The 18,054-nt window shown below is 45.3% G+C and overlaps 1 protein-coding gene across 1 annotated transcript in view; it reads left to right on the top strand.

Moving 5' to 3' along the window:
* Positions 1-18,054, top strand: part of DOCK2 (dedicator of cytokinesis 2) — a 1,209,209-nt gene that overhangs the window by 678,130 nt on the left and 513,025 nt on the right. The window contains exon 33 of the mRNA XM_069763868.1: positions 13,603-13,751. Within this exon, the coding sequence (XP_069619969.1) occupies positions 13,603-13,751 (149 nt within the window). The remainder of the gene's footprint in view (positions 1-13,602; positions 13,752-18,054) is intronic.

Genomic DNA, 18,054 nt, shown 5'->3' on the forward strand with positions numbered 1-18,054 from the left:
CTAACCCCAACACACCCCTAACCCTAATCCCAACCTGATTTATAATCCTAATCACTAACCCTAACCATAATCACAACCCTTACCCCAAAACAACCCTAATGTCAACCCTAACCATAACCCTAATCAAAACCCTAAATCCAACACACCCCTAATCCTAATCTCAACCCTAACCTCAAACCTAACCCTAATCCCAATACACCCCTAATCACAACCCTAACCTTAACCCTAATCCCAAACCTAACCCTAATCCCAAGCGTAACCCTAATGCCAACCCTAACCCTAATACCAACCCTAATCCAAACCCTAACCCTAATCCCAGCTCTAACCCTAACTTTAGCCCCAACCCTAGCCCTAACTTTAGCCCCAACCCTAACCCTAGCCCTAAGGCTACTTTCACACTTGCGTCGTTTGGCATTCCGTCGCAATCCGTCGTTTTGGACAATAAACGGATCCTGCAAATGTGCCCGCAGGATGCGTTTTTTGCCCATAGACTTGTATTGCCGACGGATCGTGACGGATGGCCACACGTCGCATCCGTCGTGCACTGGATCAGTTGTGTTTTGGCGGACCGTCGGCACAAAAAAACATTCAATTAAACGTTTTTTTGTACGTCGCATCCGCCATTTCTGACCGAGCATGCGTGGCCGTAACTCCGCCCCCTCCTCCCCAGGACATAGATTGGGCAGCGGATGCGTTGAAAAACTACAGCTGCTGCCCACGTTGTGCACAATTTTCATAACGTGCGTCGGTATGTCGGGCCGACGCATTGCGACGGCCCCGTACCGACGTAAGTGTGAAAGAAGCCTAACCCTAAATTTAGCCCCAACCCTAACCCTAAATTTAGCCCCAACCCTAGCCCTAACCCTAGCCCTAACCCTAGCCCTAACCCTAACCCTACCCCTACCCCTAACCTAACCCTACCCCTACCCCTAACCCTACCCCTAACCCTACCCCTAACCCTACCCATAACCCTATCCTAACCCTACCCCTAACCCTACCCCTAACCATTCCCCTAACCCTACCCCTAACCCTACCCCTAACCCTAACCCTAACCCTACCCCTACCCCTAACTCTGGGGGGCGCTATTGACTTTTTCCACAGCGCCGTTAATTAACGGCGCTGTGGTTTAAGTACCCTTAGCTGCCGCCGTTAAAAGGCGTATCGGCGGTCGCTAAGGGGTTAATGTGTAAAATAAAGAATAAAAATAAAAATATTGATATACTTACCCTCGGACGGGCCCTGGTTGTCACCGCTGCAATCGCCATGCTTTTCTTCCTAAGAATGAGCGCTTTAATGACCTTCGATGACGTCGCGGCTTATGATTGGTCGCTGAGCGGTCATGTGACCGCTCACGCGACCAATCACAAGCCGCGACTTCATCGAAGGTCATTAACGCGCTCATTCTTTGGAAGAAAGGTCATTATACCCAGGTAGAGGGGGCGTGTTTAGACAGGGAACCTGGCTGTAAGCTGAGGGAAAAAAAACTCAAAGCAAGAGTGAGTCCTCCAGATGGGGGCAGTACACTACGCACCTGAAGCACCGGCGCTGTGACCAACTGCGGCAGACAGACCCAGTGACCTAGAGGCAAGGGGGCCAGCTTAAGAGAAAGCGGGCATGACAGCAGAGATTTCTGGTGTGGACAAGCAGCACTGTTGTGAATTCTGCTCTTGGGCTCCCTCCAGTGGTTATGAGTGGTAGTGCTGCGGTAGTTGGATTGCAGCATTTATCAGGTGTATCTATTTTTTGCAATTTGGGCTGGGCTATATAGCCTTGCTTGATCCTTTAGTCAGTGCCAGTTGTCCATTGTTTTTGGAGGATTCACATCCCTTCTGGTCTCTAATGTTTGCTGTGCTTTTCTTCAAAGATAAGTCCTGGCTTTGTTTTTGCTGTCCACCTGCTGTGGACCTTATAGTTCTGTGCATTCTTCATGTTTTGTCTTGTCCAGCTGTGTCTGTGAAGGATTTTTTTGCAGCCAAGCTGTGTCTCTGGAGATACAGATATACCCTCCATGTCTTTAGTCAGATGTGGTGATTTGTATTTTCTGTGGTGGATATTTTCTAGTGTTTTAATACTGATTGCATAGTAATCTGTTCTATTCTTTCTATTTAGCTAGTATGACCTCCTATGCTAAATCCTGATTTCATGTCTGCATATGTTATTTCCCTCTCCTCTCACAGTCAATATTTGTGGGGGGCTGTCTATCCTTTGGGGATTTTCTCTGAGGCAAGATAGGTTTCCTGTTTCTGTCTTTAGGGGTAGTTAGTTCTTAGGCTCTATCGAGGGGTCTAGGGAGTGTTAGGTACCCCCCACGGCTACTTCTAGTTGCGCTGCTAAGTTCAGGGTTTGCGGTCTGTACAGGTACCACCTTCTCCAGAGTACGTCTCATGCTGCTCCAAGGCCAACAGAGCATAACAGTACAACTGGCCAAAAATGAGTTAATTGCATCTCAGAAGAAGGGAGGAAAGGTTTTGAGCCATTTTTTTTCCCCTAGCCTGTTCCTCCCTCTTAATCTCTGGGTGGCTGCGGAACCTAGTAATAACATGAGTGTTCAGGAGTTAGTTTCTCGTGTGGATCAGCTTGCTGCTAGGGTACAGGGTATTTCAGATTATATTGTTCAGACTCCTGCCTTAGAACCTAGGATTCCCACTCCTGATTTATTCTTTGGTAACGGATCCAAATTTTTGAGTTTCAAAAATAACTGTAAACTGTTTTTTGCATTGAGACCCCGGTCTTCTGGTGATCCCATTCAGCAGGTTAAAATCATCATATCCCTGCTGCGTGGTGACCCACAGGATTGGGCATTTTCCCTGGAAACTGGCAATCCTGCTTTGCTTAATGTTGATTCTTTCTTTCAAGCATTGGGGTTATTGTATGATGAGCCTAATTCTGTGGATCAAGCTGAGAAAATCTTGTTGGCCCTGTGTCAAGGTCAAGAAGCGGCAGAATCGTATTGCCAGAAATTTAGAAAATGGTCTGTACTGACTAAATGGAATGAGGATGCCTTGGCGGCAATTTTCAGAAAGGGTCTTTCTGAATCCGTTAAAGATGTTATGGTGGGGTTCCCCACGCCTGCTGGTCTGAGTGATTCTATCTCTCTGGCCATTCAGATTGATCGGCGCTTGCGCGAGCGCAGAGTTGTGCACACTGTGGCTTTGTCCTCTGAGCGGAGCCCTGAGCCTATGCAGTGTAATAGGATTTTGTCTAAAGCTGAACGTCAAAGATTCTGGCGTCAGAATAGGTTGTGTTTTTACTGCGGCGATTCTGCTCATGTTATTTCTGATTGCCCTAAGCGTACAAAGAGAATAGCTAGTTCTGTTACCATCAGTACTATACAACCTAAATTTCTGTTATCTCTGACCTTGATCTGCTCATTATCATCATTTTCTGTCATGGCATTTGTGGATTCAGGCGCCGCTCTGAACTTAATGGACTTGGAATTTGGCAGACGTTGTGGTTTCCCCTTGCAGCCTTTGCAGAACCCTATTCCTTTAAGGGGCATTGATGCTACACCGTTGGCTAAAAATAAATCTCAGTTTTGGACACAGCTGACCATGCGCATGGCGCCAGCCCATCAGGAAGATTGTCGTTTTCTGGTGTTGCATAATTTGCATGATGATATTGTGCTGGGTTTTCCATGGTTACAGGTACATAATCCGGTGTTAGATTGGAGATCTATGTCTGTGACTAGTTGGGGTTGTCAGGGGGTTCATGGTCACGTTCCTTTGATGTCAATTTCCTCTTCCCCCTTTTCTGAAATTCCTGAGTTTTTGTCAGATTTCCAGGATATATTCGATGAGCCCAAATCCAGTTCCCTTCCACCGCATAGGGACTGTGATTGTGCTATTGACTTGATTCCAGGTTGTAAGTTCCCTAAGGGCCGACTTTTCAACCTGTCTGTGCCAGAACATGCCGCCATGCGGAGCTATATTAAGGAGTCTTTGGAGAAGGGGCATATTCGGCCATCTTCTTCACCATTGGCAGCAGGTTTTTTCTTTGTTGCCAAGAAGGATGGCTCCTTGAGACCCTGTATTGATTATCGCATCTTGAATAAGATCACGGTCAAATTTCAACACCCTTTGCCTTTGCTTACTGATTTGTTTGCTAGGATTAAGGGGGCTAGCTGGTTTACTAAGACTGACCTTCGGCGGGCATATAATCTTATTCGTATTAAGCAGGGTGACGAATGGAAAACTGTATTTAATACGCGCGAAGGCCATTTTGAATACCTTGTGATGCCATTCGGACTCTATAATGCCCCATCTGTGTTCCAATCCTTCATGCATGATATCTTTCGGAGTTATCTTGATAAATTCATGGTTGTATATTTGGATGATATTTTAATTTTTTCCGATGATTGGGAGTCTCATGTGAAACAGGTCAGGATGGTATTTCAGATCCTCCGTAATAATGCTTTCTTTGTGAAGGGGTCAAAGTGCCTCTTTGGAGTGCAGAAGGTTTCTTTTTTGGGCTTCATTTTTTCTCCCGCATCTATAGAAATGGATCCGGTTAAGGTTCAGGCCATTCATGATTGGATTCAGCCCACATCTGTGAAGAGCCTTCAGAAATTATTGGGCTTTGCTAATTTTTACCGTCGTTTCATTGCCAACTTCTCCAGTGTGGTTAAACCTCTGACCGATTTGACGAAGAAAGGCGCTGATGTGATGAATTGGTCCTCTGCCGCTGTTTCTGCCTTTCAGGAGCTTAAACGCCGATTTACTTCTGTCCCTGTGTTGCGTCAGCCGGATGTTTCTCTTCCATTTCAGGTTGAGGTTGACGCGTCTGAGATTGGGGCAGGGGCCGTTTTGTCTCAGAGGAATTCTGATGGTTCCTTGATGAAACCGTGTGCCTTCTTTTCTCGGAAGTTTTCGCCTGCGGAACGCAATTATGATGTTGGCAATCGGGAGTTGTTGGCTATGAAGTGGGCATTTGAGGAGTGGCGACATTGGCTTGAGGGGGCCAAGCACCGTATTGTGGTCCTGACCGATCATAAGAACCTGATTTACCTCGAGTCTGCCAAACGGCTGAATCCTAGACAGGCTCGATGGTCCCTGTTTTTCTCCCGTTTTGATTTTGTGGTCTCGTACATTCCTGGTACTAAGAATGTTAAGGCGGATGCCCTCTCTAGGAGTTTTTTTCCTGATTCCCCTGGGGTTCTTGAGCCGGTCGGCATTCTGAAGGAAGGGGTGATTCTTTCTGCCATCTCCCCTGATTTACGACGGGTTCTTCAGGAATTTCAGGCTAACAAACCTGACCGCTGTCCAGTGGGAAAACTGTTTGTTCCTGATAGATGGACTAGTAAAGTGATTTCTGAGGTTCATTGTTCTGTGTTGGCTGGCCATCCTGGGATTTTTGGTACCAGAGATTTGGTTGGTAGGTCCTTTTGGTGGCCTTCTTTGTCGCGGGATGTGCGTTCTTTTGTGCAGTCCTGTGGGATTTGTGCACGGGCTAAGCCTTGCTGTTCCCACACTAGTGGGTTGCTTCTGCCTTTGCCAGTCCCTGAGAGACCTTGGACGCATATTTCTATGGATTTTATTTCAGAGCTTCCGGTTTCCCAGAGGATGTCTGTTATCTGGGTGGTTTGAGATCGGTTTTCTAAGATGGTTCATTTGGTACCTTTGCCTAAATTGCCTTCCTCTTCTGATTTGGTTCCGTTGTTTTTTCAGCATGTGGTTCGTTTGCATGGCATTCCGGAGAATATTGTGTCCGATAGAGGTTCCCAGTTTGTTTCTAGGTTTTGGCGGGCCTTTTGTGCTAGGCTGGGCATTGATTTGTCTTTTTCTTCCGCATTTCATCCTCAGACAAATAGCCAAACCGAGCGAACTAATCAGACTTTGGAAACTTATTTGAGATGCTTTGTGTCTGCTGATCAGTATGATTGGGTGGCTTTCTTGCCATTGGCCGAGTTTGCCCTTAATAATCGGGCTAGTTCTGCTACCTTGGTTTCGCCTTTTTTTTGTAATTTTGATTTTCATCCTCATTTTTCTTCAGGGCAGGTTGAGCCTTCTGATTGTCCTGGTGTGGATTCTGTGGGGGACAGGCTGCAGCAGATTTGGACTCATGTGGTGGACAATTTGGTGTTGTCTCAGGAGGTGGCTCAGCGTTTTGCTAACTGTCGTCGGTGTGTTGGTTCCCGGCTTCGGGTTGGGGATTTGGTCTGGTTGTCTTCCCGTCATGTTCCTATAAAGGTTTCTTCCCCTAAGTTCAAGCCTCGGTTTATTGGTCCTTATAGGATTTCAGAGATTATCAATCCTGTGTCTTTTCATTTGGCCCTTCCGGCCTCTTTTTCCATCAATAATGTTTTCCATAGATCTTTGTTGTGGAAGTATGTGATGCCCGTTGTTCCCTCTGTTGATCCTCCGGCCCCGGTGTTGATTGATGGGGAGTTGGAGTATGTGGTTGAGAAGATTTTGTATTCTTGTTTTTCGAGGCGGAAGCTTCAGTATCTGGTCAAATGGAAGGGTTATGGCCAGGAGGATAATTCTTGGGTTGTTGCCTCCGATGTTCATGCTGACTATTTGGTTCGTGCCTTTCATTTGGCTCGTCCTGATCGGCCTGGGGGCCCTGGTGAGGGTTCAGTGACCCCTCCTCAAGGGGGGGTACTGTTGTGAATTCTGCTCTTGGGCTCCCTCCGGCTCACGCGACCAATCACAAGCCGCGACGTCATCGAAGATCATTAACGCGCTCATTCTTAGGAAGAAAGGTCATTATACCCAGGTAGAGGGGGCGTGTTTAGACAGGGAACCTGGCTGTAAGCTGAGGGAAAAAAAACTCAAAGCAAGAGTGAGTCCTCCAGATGGGGGCAGTACACTACGCACCTGAAGCACCGGCGCTGTGACCAACTGCGGCAGACAGACCCAGTGACCTAGAGGCAAGGGGGCCAGCTTAAGAGAAAGCGGGCATGACAGCAGAGATTTCTGGTGTGGACAAGCAGCACTGTTGTGAATTCTGCTCTTGGGCTCCCTCCGGTGGTTATGAGTGGTAGTGCTGCGGTAGTTGGATCGCAGCATTTATCAGGTGTATCTATTTTTTGCAAGTTGGGCTGGGCTATATAGCCTTGCTTGATCCTTTAGTCAGTGCCAGTTGTCCATTGTTTTTGGAGGATTCACATCCCTTCTGGTCTCTCCTGTTTGCTGTGCTTTTCTTCAAAGATAAGTCCTGGCTTTGTTTTTGCTGTCCACCTGCTGTGGACCTTATAGTTCTGTGCATTCTTCATGTTTTGTCTTGTCCAGCTGTGTCTGTGAAGGATTTTTTTGCAGCCAAGCTGTGTCTCTGGAGATGCAGATATACCCTCCATGTCTTTAGTCAGATGTGGTGATTTGTATTTTCTGTGGTGGATATTTTCTAGTGTTTTAATACTGATTGCATAGTACTCTGTTCTATTCTTTCTTTTTAGCTAGTATGGCCTCCTATGCTAAATCCTGATTTCATGTCTGCGTATGTTATTTCCCTCTCCTCTCACAGTCAATATTTGAGGGGGGCTGTCTATCCTTTGGGGATTTTCTCTGAGGCAAGATAGGTTTCCTGTTTCTGTCTTTAGGGGTAGTTAGTTCTTAGGCTGTGTCGAGGGGTCTACTTCTAGTTGCGCTGCTAAGTTCAGGGTTTGCGGTCTGTACAGGTACTACCTTCTCCAGAGTACGTCTCATGCTGCTCCAAGGCCACCAGATCATAACACAGCACATAGGAGGCTGAACAGCTTGCTCCATCCTTAGAGCACTGGCACCGCAAAGGACTGTTCCCGTTGGCTCTTACAAATAAAAGCGGTTCTGCCAGAGAGCGAGGTGCCGTGTGCCCAGTGACTGCCAGAGAGCGAGGTGCCGAGCACTCCATGACCGTGAGTACAGTGAATATGCGTAGTAGAAAGAGCCAGTTCATGCTACATGTTCAGCTTTGCTAACCAATAATTAAAAGGCACAGAGGAATGACAGAGGATGTTGGTATGGTCAGCAAGGTACTCCCTCAGCATTTTCCCAAACTTTGCTCTCCTTGTGAGAGTCCCCTGTGTCTCAGTGCCAGGGCAATGGGAGGGTATGAGAAAACTCTCCCCGACCTTTGACAGTGTTCCACTACCTCTGCTGGATTGGAGTGGTGTCTCTCCCACCTGTACTCCTTGCTTGGCCAACGAACTGTGATCTCTGCTACCAGCATTTTCAGATGGGAATTTTTTAAATAATTCGAAAAGAAGGGCCCTGTGGTCCTCCAACATTGTAGTACACCTGTCTGCCTCTGGAATTAGAGATATAAAGTTCTCCTTGTAGCATGGGTTTAGAAGTGTCACCAAATAGTATTGCCTGTCACCCAAAATTTTGAGAATGTGACGGTGACGGGAAAGGCAGCATATCATAGCAGTTTTGCATGCATGCCTGAGTTTAACAGTCAATACTTCCGTGTCCTCACCAAGAGGACAACTGACCAGGCTCTTCTCCTCTTCCTTGTCCTCAGGCCTCCACGACTTTTGACAAACCTCAGTAATATCATTGTAAATACATTATTGCAAATACACCCCTGTAGTTTTTGTCTCCTCCACCTTATTGTAGATTATAAGTTGTCACGAGCAGGATCTTTTGTTTGGGTTTAATTATTGTTATCATTGTTACTCAGTGTAGATTGTAAGCTGTCACGAGCAGGGTAGTTTTATTTCTGTTTAATTATTGTATTATTATTATCCTTGTTACTTAGGACTGTTGTGTTTGAAACTGTTAAACTGTAAATATGTTGGCGCTATATAAATAACTAAAAATATTCATATTAGAACACAGAGAAGCAGGATGGAGATGTTAATTATGATGTCATTGCCGCTCACCATCTTGGTGGATTAATCAAAGTTTTGGAGGATGGTATATAAGATCTCAGGAGCGGACATGAATGTCAGACATATGTTTGAAGTCAGAACTGAATAAAGACGACCTTGTTGATGCTGGTCGTCACCAACTGCCCTCTTCTGCTCACAAACCCTTTCCAACATCTGCAGTGTAGAGTTCCAACGTTTGGGGACATCACAAACCAGTCAGTGAGCCAGAAACTGCAAACATTGCTGAAGCACTGCAAGGGCCGATGAAGCCTCCGTGTCACATTTCAGAAAACGTTGACCAAGCACATGGGCCAGGCATGGCACTTGTGTGAGCTTGCCTCGCCATAGAGCAGCCACGAGGTTCCAGCCATTGTCACACATGACCATGCATGGTTGTAGGTTCAGCGGTGTCAGCCACAGATCTGTCTGCTCTTTCAGAGATGTCCACAACTCTTCATCATTGTGTGGTTTGTCACCTAAGCATATTAGTTTCTGCACAGCCTGTTGCGGCTTGAATGAGTCAGTGCTTCCAGCTTGTGACTGATGTGCTACTTTCGGAGATGGAGGCTGAAGAGGATGTGAAGGAGGAGGAGGTGCAGGAGCTGTAGATTGTGGGGGCAACCCAGATTGACATAGGGCCCGCAATACTCGGGCCAACCCAGCGTGATGTCAGTGAGATGTACCGTCGCTGCCCACAAACACTTGTTCACGTGTCCGTGGCTAGGTGCTCTTTCCCTGTAGCAGCAATGCTGAGGGCCCGGGTAATGTTGTGGGACATGTGCTTGCTTGTGTAATGTCGTGATGGCAGACCGGGAGAAATTGTGGTGTCTGGGGAACGAGTACCTCATCATCCACTGCCACTAAATCACCAGGGTTAAAGTGTTCCGTGCTGCTACAGCCACTACAGTTTTTTTGCAAGGGTGTTTATGATGCCCAGAAATGTTTGCCAGCCCATATACTTAGTGTATGGGCATTAGAAGTCTGGAGACCCGCTCCATTGTAATGGGACAGTTTTTTTTTTGTTTCCTCCAAGGGGGGATTGGGGTGCTTGTAAATTTGGGTCATGGCGGCCCTTGCAGTCAATGCATAAGGAAACAGTATGACATGACCAACTCAATAATGTGAAGTGGGTTTTCCTGTGGCCATCCAGTACCTGGGTTCAAAGGCTTATTGGGGTCCATATGACTTGGTAGCAGGACAAGCCTTGCAGTCAATACATAAGAAAACACTTTGGGAGTACAAAATGACTAATGTGAAGTGGATTTTCCTGCGGTCCTCCAGTACCTAGGATCAAAGGCATCTTGGGGTGCATATGACTTGCACTGAATACAAGGCCTGCCCTGCTATCAACATTTTTTCACTCACTGCATAGGCGACCCACTGTTTAATAATGGCCCTTTAAGAATATTAATGCCGCCTGATGCCCCCCTAAAAATAGGCTCTGTGACTGAGTCCCTCCTTCATAAATGAAACAAGATGTGTCTGCTTATGTGTCACACACCACATGACCAGCTAGGGTTGTTAAATGTTACAATGACATTTCCCTGTGAATGCATTTGTATTGGTTGAATGCAACGTTACAGTTGAAAAATGAAATGCATCAAAAATGCTGCGTGTAAACAAAGCCCAAGTGCTGGAGGAACATTTTGGTCTGGGGTTAATTATTTTGCCTTATATACAAGTCATTACCATGGAAAGGATGTACCTTAACATATTTCTCAGCAAAATCCATTTTGGTTTCGTTTTGAATGTTTTTTGGTGCACCTGTATAGATGGTGTGAAACTCTGACAAAATTGTTTACAGCTGTGACCTAGGAGTCTAGTACTACTCCTTAGTAGTCCAGAAAAGACAGTCCATAAAAATCCATACAGGTCCGTATGAGTCCATGCAGATTGGGTCCCGCAGTGGCTGTGTCTGCAGCTTAGAGTAAGTCCTTGGGACTTACTCTAAGCTGCAGACATAGCTAGCATTTGCTGATTTTCTTTGGGATTCCCAGTCACTGCGGGACCCAATCTGCACGGACTCATACGGACCTGTATGGATTTTTATAGACTGTCTTTTCTGGACTACTAAGGAGGCCCATTGGCACTCCCTTGATTGTACATAACTCCCCTGATGATTCTCCTTTATTGGAGTTGAAATGCGTAGGGAGAAGAGAGACATTTAGGTTTATATATTGGTTGGTGGGTATCCATAGTAGGGCTCACTTGGGGCCTGTCCTTGTTAGGACAGGAGCTATTTAAGGGTTCACAGGGAAGATAGTGGCAGTGTTCCCTACCCTTGGCCTGATGTCTTGTCTTTTGGAACCACCACCCTCATGAAATTTGAGGGATTTCCTCCACATGTCTGTCTAAATTGGTAAGACTGTTCCAATTTTTTATCTTGAGCACTAGTCCACCTGAGCACGTTTTCATTGTCTATGTTTGTGTTTTGTTAGGATCCGAGTTTTTTTTATTCATATCTATTAAAGGTTATGTTTTAATCTAGTGGATATCCTCCATAGCTATTTTCTCATGTTTCTAAATGTGATAAAATTATGAATACTTTTGTCTATTCATCTTTTTTCAAATATTGCTCCATATTAACTAAAGTCATTATTTGCATGTCAAATATACTCATATGCATGTGTACATACTGTATGTTGTAGGCCATGATCAAAGTCCAAATGGTACTAAATCATTGGCCCATCTCCATATAAAACAATTTATTGATGAACATACCATCTCAACAAATTCCTTTGCATTAGAATCTGGAGTGCCTTTGTTTTCCTTCAACACTTTATAGTTAATACTTACCATTGCTAAACAGTTATTCAACACTATCAATTCTCTCCTCCATCCTCCAGCACCCCATCCCTCTCCACTCATCTCTGCCGAAGACTTTGATGTTATCAATCTTCTGCTTGAAAAATGAGGCAAAGACGGTTTTCGTCGACAACACCCAGAGCCCTTCCTCCTAACTACTCAGCCCTCCTCCTCCAAAACCAACTTCTCCACCATTACAGAAGATCGACTCTCCACTCTAATCTCAAGATCACATCTCACCACCTGTGCACTTGACCTGATCCCATCCCACTTCATCCCAAACCTCTCACACACTTCCAATCTATTCTAAACTCTGCTGCCCGACTAATCCACCTGTCCCTTTGCTATTCCCCAGCTTCTCCTCTCTAGCAATCCCTGCACTGGCTGCCCATTACCCAAAGACTCCAGTTCAAAACCCTAACCATGACATACAAAGGCATCCACAAACTGTGTCCTCCATACATCTGTGACCTCGTCTCCCGGAACTTACCTATATGCATCCTCTGATCCTCACAAAATCTCCTTCTATACTCCCCTCTTATCTCCTCTTCCGACAATCGCAAACAAGATTTCCCCCATGCATCCCCCATACTCTGGAACTCTGTACCCCAACATATCAGACTCTTGCCTACTATGGAAACTTTCAAAAAGAATCTGAAGACCTACCTCTTCTGACAAGCCTACAACTTGCAGTAAGCACCGATCGACCAAACCGCTGCACAACCAGCTCAACCTCACCTACTGTATCCTTACCCATCCCTTGTAGATTGTGAGCTCTCACGGGCAGGGTCCTCTCTCCTCCTATACAGTCGTGATTTGTATTGATTAAGATTATTGTACTTGTTTTTTATTATGTATACCCCTCCTCACATGTGAAGTACCATGGAATAAATGGCGCTATAATATTAAATAATCTACTATATAATTGTCTAAGGGTCACTTCCGTCTGTCTGTCTGTCACAGATATTCATTGCTCACGGCCTCTGTCTGTCATGGAATCCAAGTCGCTGATTGGTCTCGCCAGCTGCCTGTCATGGCTGCTGTGACCAATCAGTGACGGGCACAGTCCGTTTAGTCCCTCCCTACTCCACTGCAGTTAGTGCCCGATGCCCGCTCGCTCCATACTCCCCTCCGGTCACCGCTCACACAGGGTTAATGCCAGCGGTGACGGACCGCGTTATGCCGCGGATTATGCACTCCGTTACCACTGCTATTAACCCTGTGTGTCCCCAACGTTTTACTATTGATGCTGCCTCTGCAGCGTCAATAGTAAAAAAATCTAATGTTAAAAATAATAATAATAAAAAAAAAAACCTGCTATACTCACCCTCCGTAGTCCGACGATGCGCTCGCGCCTTCCGCCAGCTTCCGGTCCCAGAGATGCATTGCGAAATTACCCAGAAGACTTAGCGGTCTCGCTGTTTGGGCTGTGTTATATATTGTGTGGCCTGTATTTACGCATCAGGTATTCTACAATATGTATGTATGTATATAGCAGCCACATACTATATAGCACAGGCCAAGTACTATGTGTATGCTATATACTACATGGCTCCTATATACTACGTGGCCTATGCTATATACTATGTGGCTGCTACATACATACATATTTTAGAATACCCGATGCGTTAGAATCGGGCCACCATCTAGTAATAATAATAATTGCTCATGCAATCTGTAGAATGTAAGCCCGCAAGGGCAGGGTCCTCGCCCCTCTGTATCAGTCCGTCATTGTTAGTTTGTTTACTGTATGTGATATTTGTAACTTGTATGTAACCCCTTCTCATGTACAGCACCATGGAATCAATGGTGCTATATAAATAAATAATAATAATAATAATAATAATAATGCAACACCATGTAAATGTATGCTTACAATATTGCATTACTGCCCTGTGTTATTTTGATTCTAAATTATACTATATATTACATTAACATTATCATCTACAATGATTTAATTGTTGTGTTTCATCAAATGGTATTAATTTTTTTTCATAATTTTGTGGTAGGTAAAAACAAAATTTGCTTTATTCCGGGAATGGTTGGACCAATTCTGGAAATGACACTGATTCCTGAAGATGAATTACGCAAAGCCACAATCCCTATCTTCTTTGATATGATGCTATGTGAATACCAACATCATGGAGATTTCAGAAAGGTAACATGAGGCTGAAAAAGTTATATAGGTTACATAAAAATAAAGTACAATTCTTTCAAATTTTCAATTAGTTGTTTAGTAGTTCTTTGGTAGTAGTATCTTCTTTATCTTCCTATGATTGACTAAATCTCATTATTTAAAATACTGCTACCATGCATCTGTTCCCTTCCCAACATTATCTTCTCACCTTATTAATTATCTTTTAGAGTTATCAAACTTGAAGGCAAACGTAGATTTAATCAGCAAATTTTACCTTACTGCTTCCATGGAATATCTTCTGTCCAGCTATTAGTAAGCAGTGTCTTCCAAGTTATTCTATTGCAATAATCGTTGCAGCTGATTATTTTTCTGTACTTGGACAGAGTTTGGTGCCAATAGAAGGTGAGAAGCAACACACTGATAAACATCAACCTTTAACTTTTTTTTCAACTCACCGCTTACTTCTGCACCTATGTGAAAAAAGTGGGAGCAGGCTCTTTTTAAAGCCTTCAGAATACTACCAATTTTAATATTTTAATTACCGTATAAAAATGGTCTCAACCACAGATTGCATAAAAGCAGTATAAACAGTATGAAATCCAAGAGTTGGCTCACTGGTTTTACTTCTCCAGATTCTTCAAAGATTGTATTTTTGGCCATGAAATTCCATAGTTGCTAAAACATCTCTTTGCACTCCCCTATTATGTTATAGGTCAAAGGGTACTGAATAGTGTTGAGCCACCCCCCTAGTGTTCGAGTTCGGTTCATCGAATTGGGGCGTGTTTGACCAATGTTCGTCGAACACCGTCGAACCCCATTGAAACCAATGGCAGGCAAACACAAACACATACAAACACATAGAAAACAGATAGAAAACACCTTAAAAGGTGTACAAAAGCTGACAAACTGCTCAGAAGACACAATAAGCACATGGAAAAGTCACAACTACATATAGTCATGCGAAAAGAAAAGAGGTGGAGGAGTAAAAGGAGGAGGAGAGACAGATATAGGCTTATCATGCCCTTCTAAAATCAAGAAAGGCTGGAGTAAAAATCTAAAAATCACCCTACCAACACCCAGACATTGTGACAAAATTTTTTTAAAAAGAAATATCTTTAGGTAGAATGGCGGCGGGTCCATTCAGAACACTTTCCTTAGAAGATGCAGTGGTATCCCCATTGGGAGGCGTGCCAAAAAAGGAACCCAATACATTCAGACTAATCCACCATTTGTCATATCCAAGGGGCAGGTCAGTAAACGACAACGTCGACGTGGAACCAAGTATAGTACTATGTACTGTACCTCCTTTGACGAGGCAATCATGTGGGTCAACAAGTTGGGAAGGGGCAAAACAGACATTGAGAGGATGTTCCAGTTACTACCTGTGCCTCCGAATAGTGTCCTCCCATTGGGCTGCTTCTGTGAAGGAGCATACTATATAGATCACTGTTTGCCCATGAGGTGCTCCATATCCTGCTCACTATTTGAGGCGTTTAGTTGCTTCCTCAAATGGGTCGTCATGGACGTTTCTAAGAGGGTACATATTATCCATTACCTCAATGACTTCTTATGCCTGGGCCCAAAAGATTCGCCACAGTGTGAATACACGCGGTAGTCCATCTGTGAGAAGGAGAGAGCTGGAGGGAGAGCGGACACCCCAGAGCTGAGAGGTTAGATTGAGAAAGGAAGAAGGTGGTGTAGCTTGCTTCATGGGTGGGGTAATCTGGGCCTAGTAGCAATTTCTTAGGTAAACATGCGGTTTTGCTTGCTTCATGGGTGGGGTACTCTGCTGAGTAGCACAAAATGCTACTAGGCCCAAAAGGATTTCCTGGGCTAGATGAAGTTAAAAATTAGTAATTAGATAAACAGGTGGTGTAGCTTGCTTCATGAGTGGGGTACTCTGCTGAGTAGCACAAAATTCTACTAGGCCCAAAAGGATTTCCTGGGCTAGATGAAGTTAAAAAATAGTACTTAGGTAAACATGCGGTTTTGCTTGCTTCATGGGTGGGGTACTCTCCTGAGTAGCACAAAATGCTACTAGGCCCAAAAGGATTTCCTGGGCTAGATGCAGTTAAAAATTAGTAATTAGATAAACAGGCGCTGTAGCTTGCTTCATGGGTGGGGTACTCTGCTGACTAACAGACATTGAAGTTTTGGAGCAGACCTCTGAATCCCAGGCCATAGTATGAGTAAACAACTATGCAGATGACCCCACCCACCTGGAATTGATGATGACAACGTCATGTAAAACACAGCAAGGGGACTCCAAAAAGTCTCAATTTTTTCCCAAAATTCGGCCACAGACACCACTTAAGTGGTATCAATTTTGCCAGAGTTTTTTAAAACGGTTGGTGAGGTGATTTTCAAAAATCATCAAGCTTTTAGTCTCCCCAGGATGACACAGGGGGGGGAAAGTCCTTGTGGATCCAGGATTTGTTCATCTTGATGAATGTTAGTCTGTCTACATTGTCACTGGACAGCCACTTGCGTTAATCACTCAGCACACCACCAGCAGCGCTGAACACACGTTCAGAGAGAATGCTGGCTGCAGGGCACAACAAGATCTCCAAGGCGTGAGAGGCGAGCTCAGGCCATTTTTTCAAGATTGGAAGCCCAAAATGAGCAAGGGTCCAGTTCCACAGTCATGGCATCGATGTTAACTTGGAGATACTCCTGTGCCATCCTCTCTAGGAGTTGGCTATGCATCAGACTTCTTGTCTCCTGTGGCCTTGCAAAGGATGGTCTAAAAAAATCTTAAAACATTTGGAAAAAATTGCTGTTACCACCAGATACGATGTTACTGTTACGGTTTGAGTGATGACTCAATAGTCCCACGGTTGGCAAGTTAGAACTCAGAGATTCACTACGTGCACCACAGATGTTTTGTGGAAAAGCAGATGTTAGATTCTGTAACAGTCTCTGCTGATACTCAATTCCTGCCATAGAAAGGGATTCATGCATGCATATTTCGGCAAATTTACTTTTGTACTGGGGATCTAAGAGTGTGGCAACCCAGTAGTCGGCATTACTTCGGATTCTGACAATCCGAGGGTCATGTTGCAGGTAGTGCAGCCAGAAGGCACTCATGTGTCTTGCGCATCCAGGAGGACCAAGTCCTTGTTGTCTTTGTGGTGGTGAGGTGAGAATCATGCATCCTTCCTCTACCCTCTCCCCCCAACCTCGCACAACAGAAATATGATCAAGGTCTCCCTCATCAGATGATTCTTCCATGCCCAGTGCCAGTTCGTCCTCCAGTTCTTCCTTGCCTCCTGCACCTTCTTCAACAGTTTGGCTGCTACCATGCGCCCTTGGTATTCCCTCTCCCCAAGCCTCCAATGCCAGCCGCCTTGGTGCTGCCGACCATCTAGACCTTTGAGATATTATCCCTTCCGCATACGACTCCTCCTGTTCCTCCTCCTCCTCTTGTTCCACCCCCTGACTCCGAATACTGTTTAAGGTGTGCTCCAGCATGTAAATCACCGAAATAGTCATGCTGATAATGGTATCGTCAGCACTAAACATCTTCGTTGCTATTTCAAAACTGTGCAGAAGGGTGCATAGGTCCCTAATCTGAGACCACTCCTGTAGCATGATTTGTCCCACCTCTGGATCTCGTTGGCCCAGGCTATAGATCATAACTTATTGCACCAGGGCTCGTCAGTGCTGCCACAGTAGCTGCAACATGTGCAGAGTTGAATTCCAATGTGTGGGCACCTTGCATTTCAGCCGGTGAACTGTCAGGCCAAACGACTTCTGTAGAGATGTAAGTCGTTGAGCTGCGGGATACGAATGGACATAGCGACCGTGCCCCCTGCAGAAGCCCATCTAGTCAGGGATAGTTGGATAAAAATTGCTGGACAACCAGGTTCAAAACGTGAGCCATACAAGGCACGTGTGTGACATTGCCCCGGTGAAGGGTCACACCCAGGTTTGCATCATTGTCGCACACGGCCTTCCCTGGCTGCAGGTTCAATGGAGACAACCACTGATGGAACTCGATCTCCAGAGCTGACCACAACTCCTCAGCTGTGTGAATCACATTTCCCAGACATTTCAAGGTAAACACCGCCTGATGCCGTTGAGCCCTGGTGACAGCATAGTAAGGAGGTGTGCAGGATTCCTTCTGCGCAGTTAGAACGGGGGTGGCATTACCAGACAGGCTTTGGGTGCAGGTGGAGGACCGAGATGAGTTTGAGGAGACAGAAGCAGTGGAGGAAATTCTAGATACAGGATCGACGAGCAACTCATGGGGACGGCAAGACGTGGACAGCAGCTCCTTCTCCTGATGTCACCATAGTTACCCAGTGCCCAGTCACCGACATGT

This window comes from Ranitomeya imitator, chromosome 4 (genome assembly GCF_032444005.1).
Source record: "Ranitomeya imitator isolate aRanImi1 chromosome 4, aRanImi1.pri, whole genome shotgun sequence".
Classification (NCBI taxonomy): Eukaryota; Metazoa; Chordata; class Amphibia; order Anura; family Dendrobatidae; genus Ranitomeya; species Ranitomeya imitator.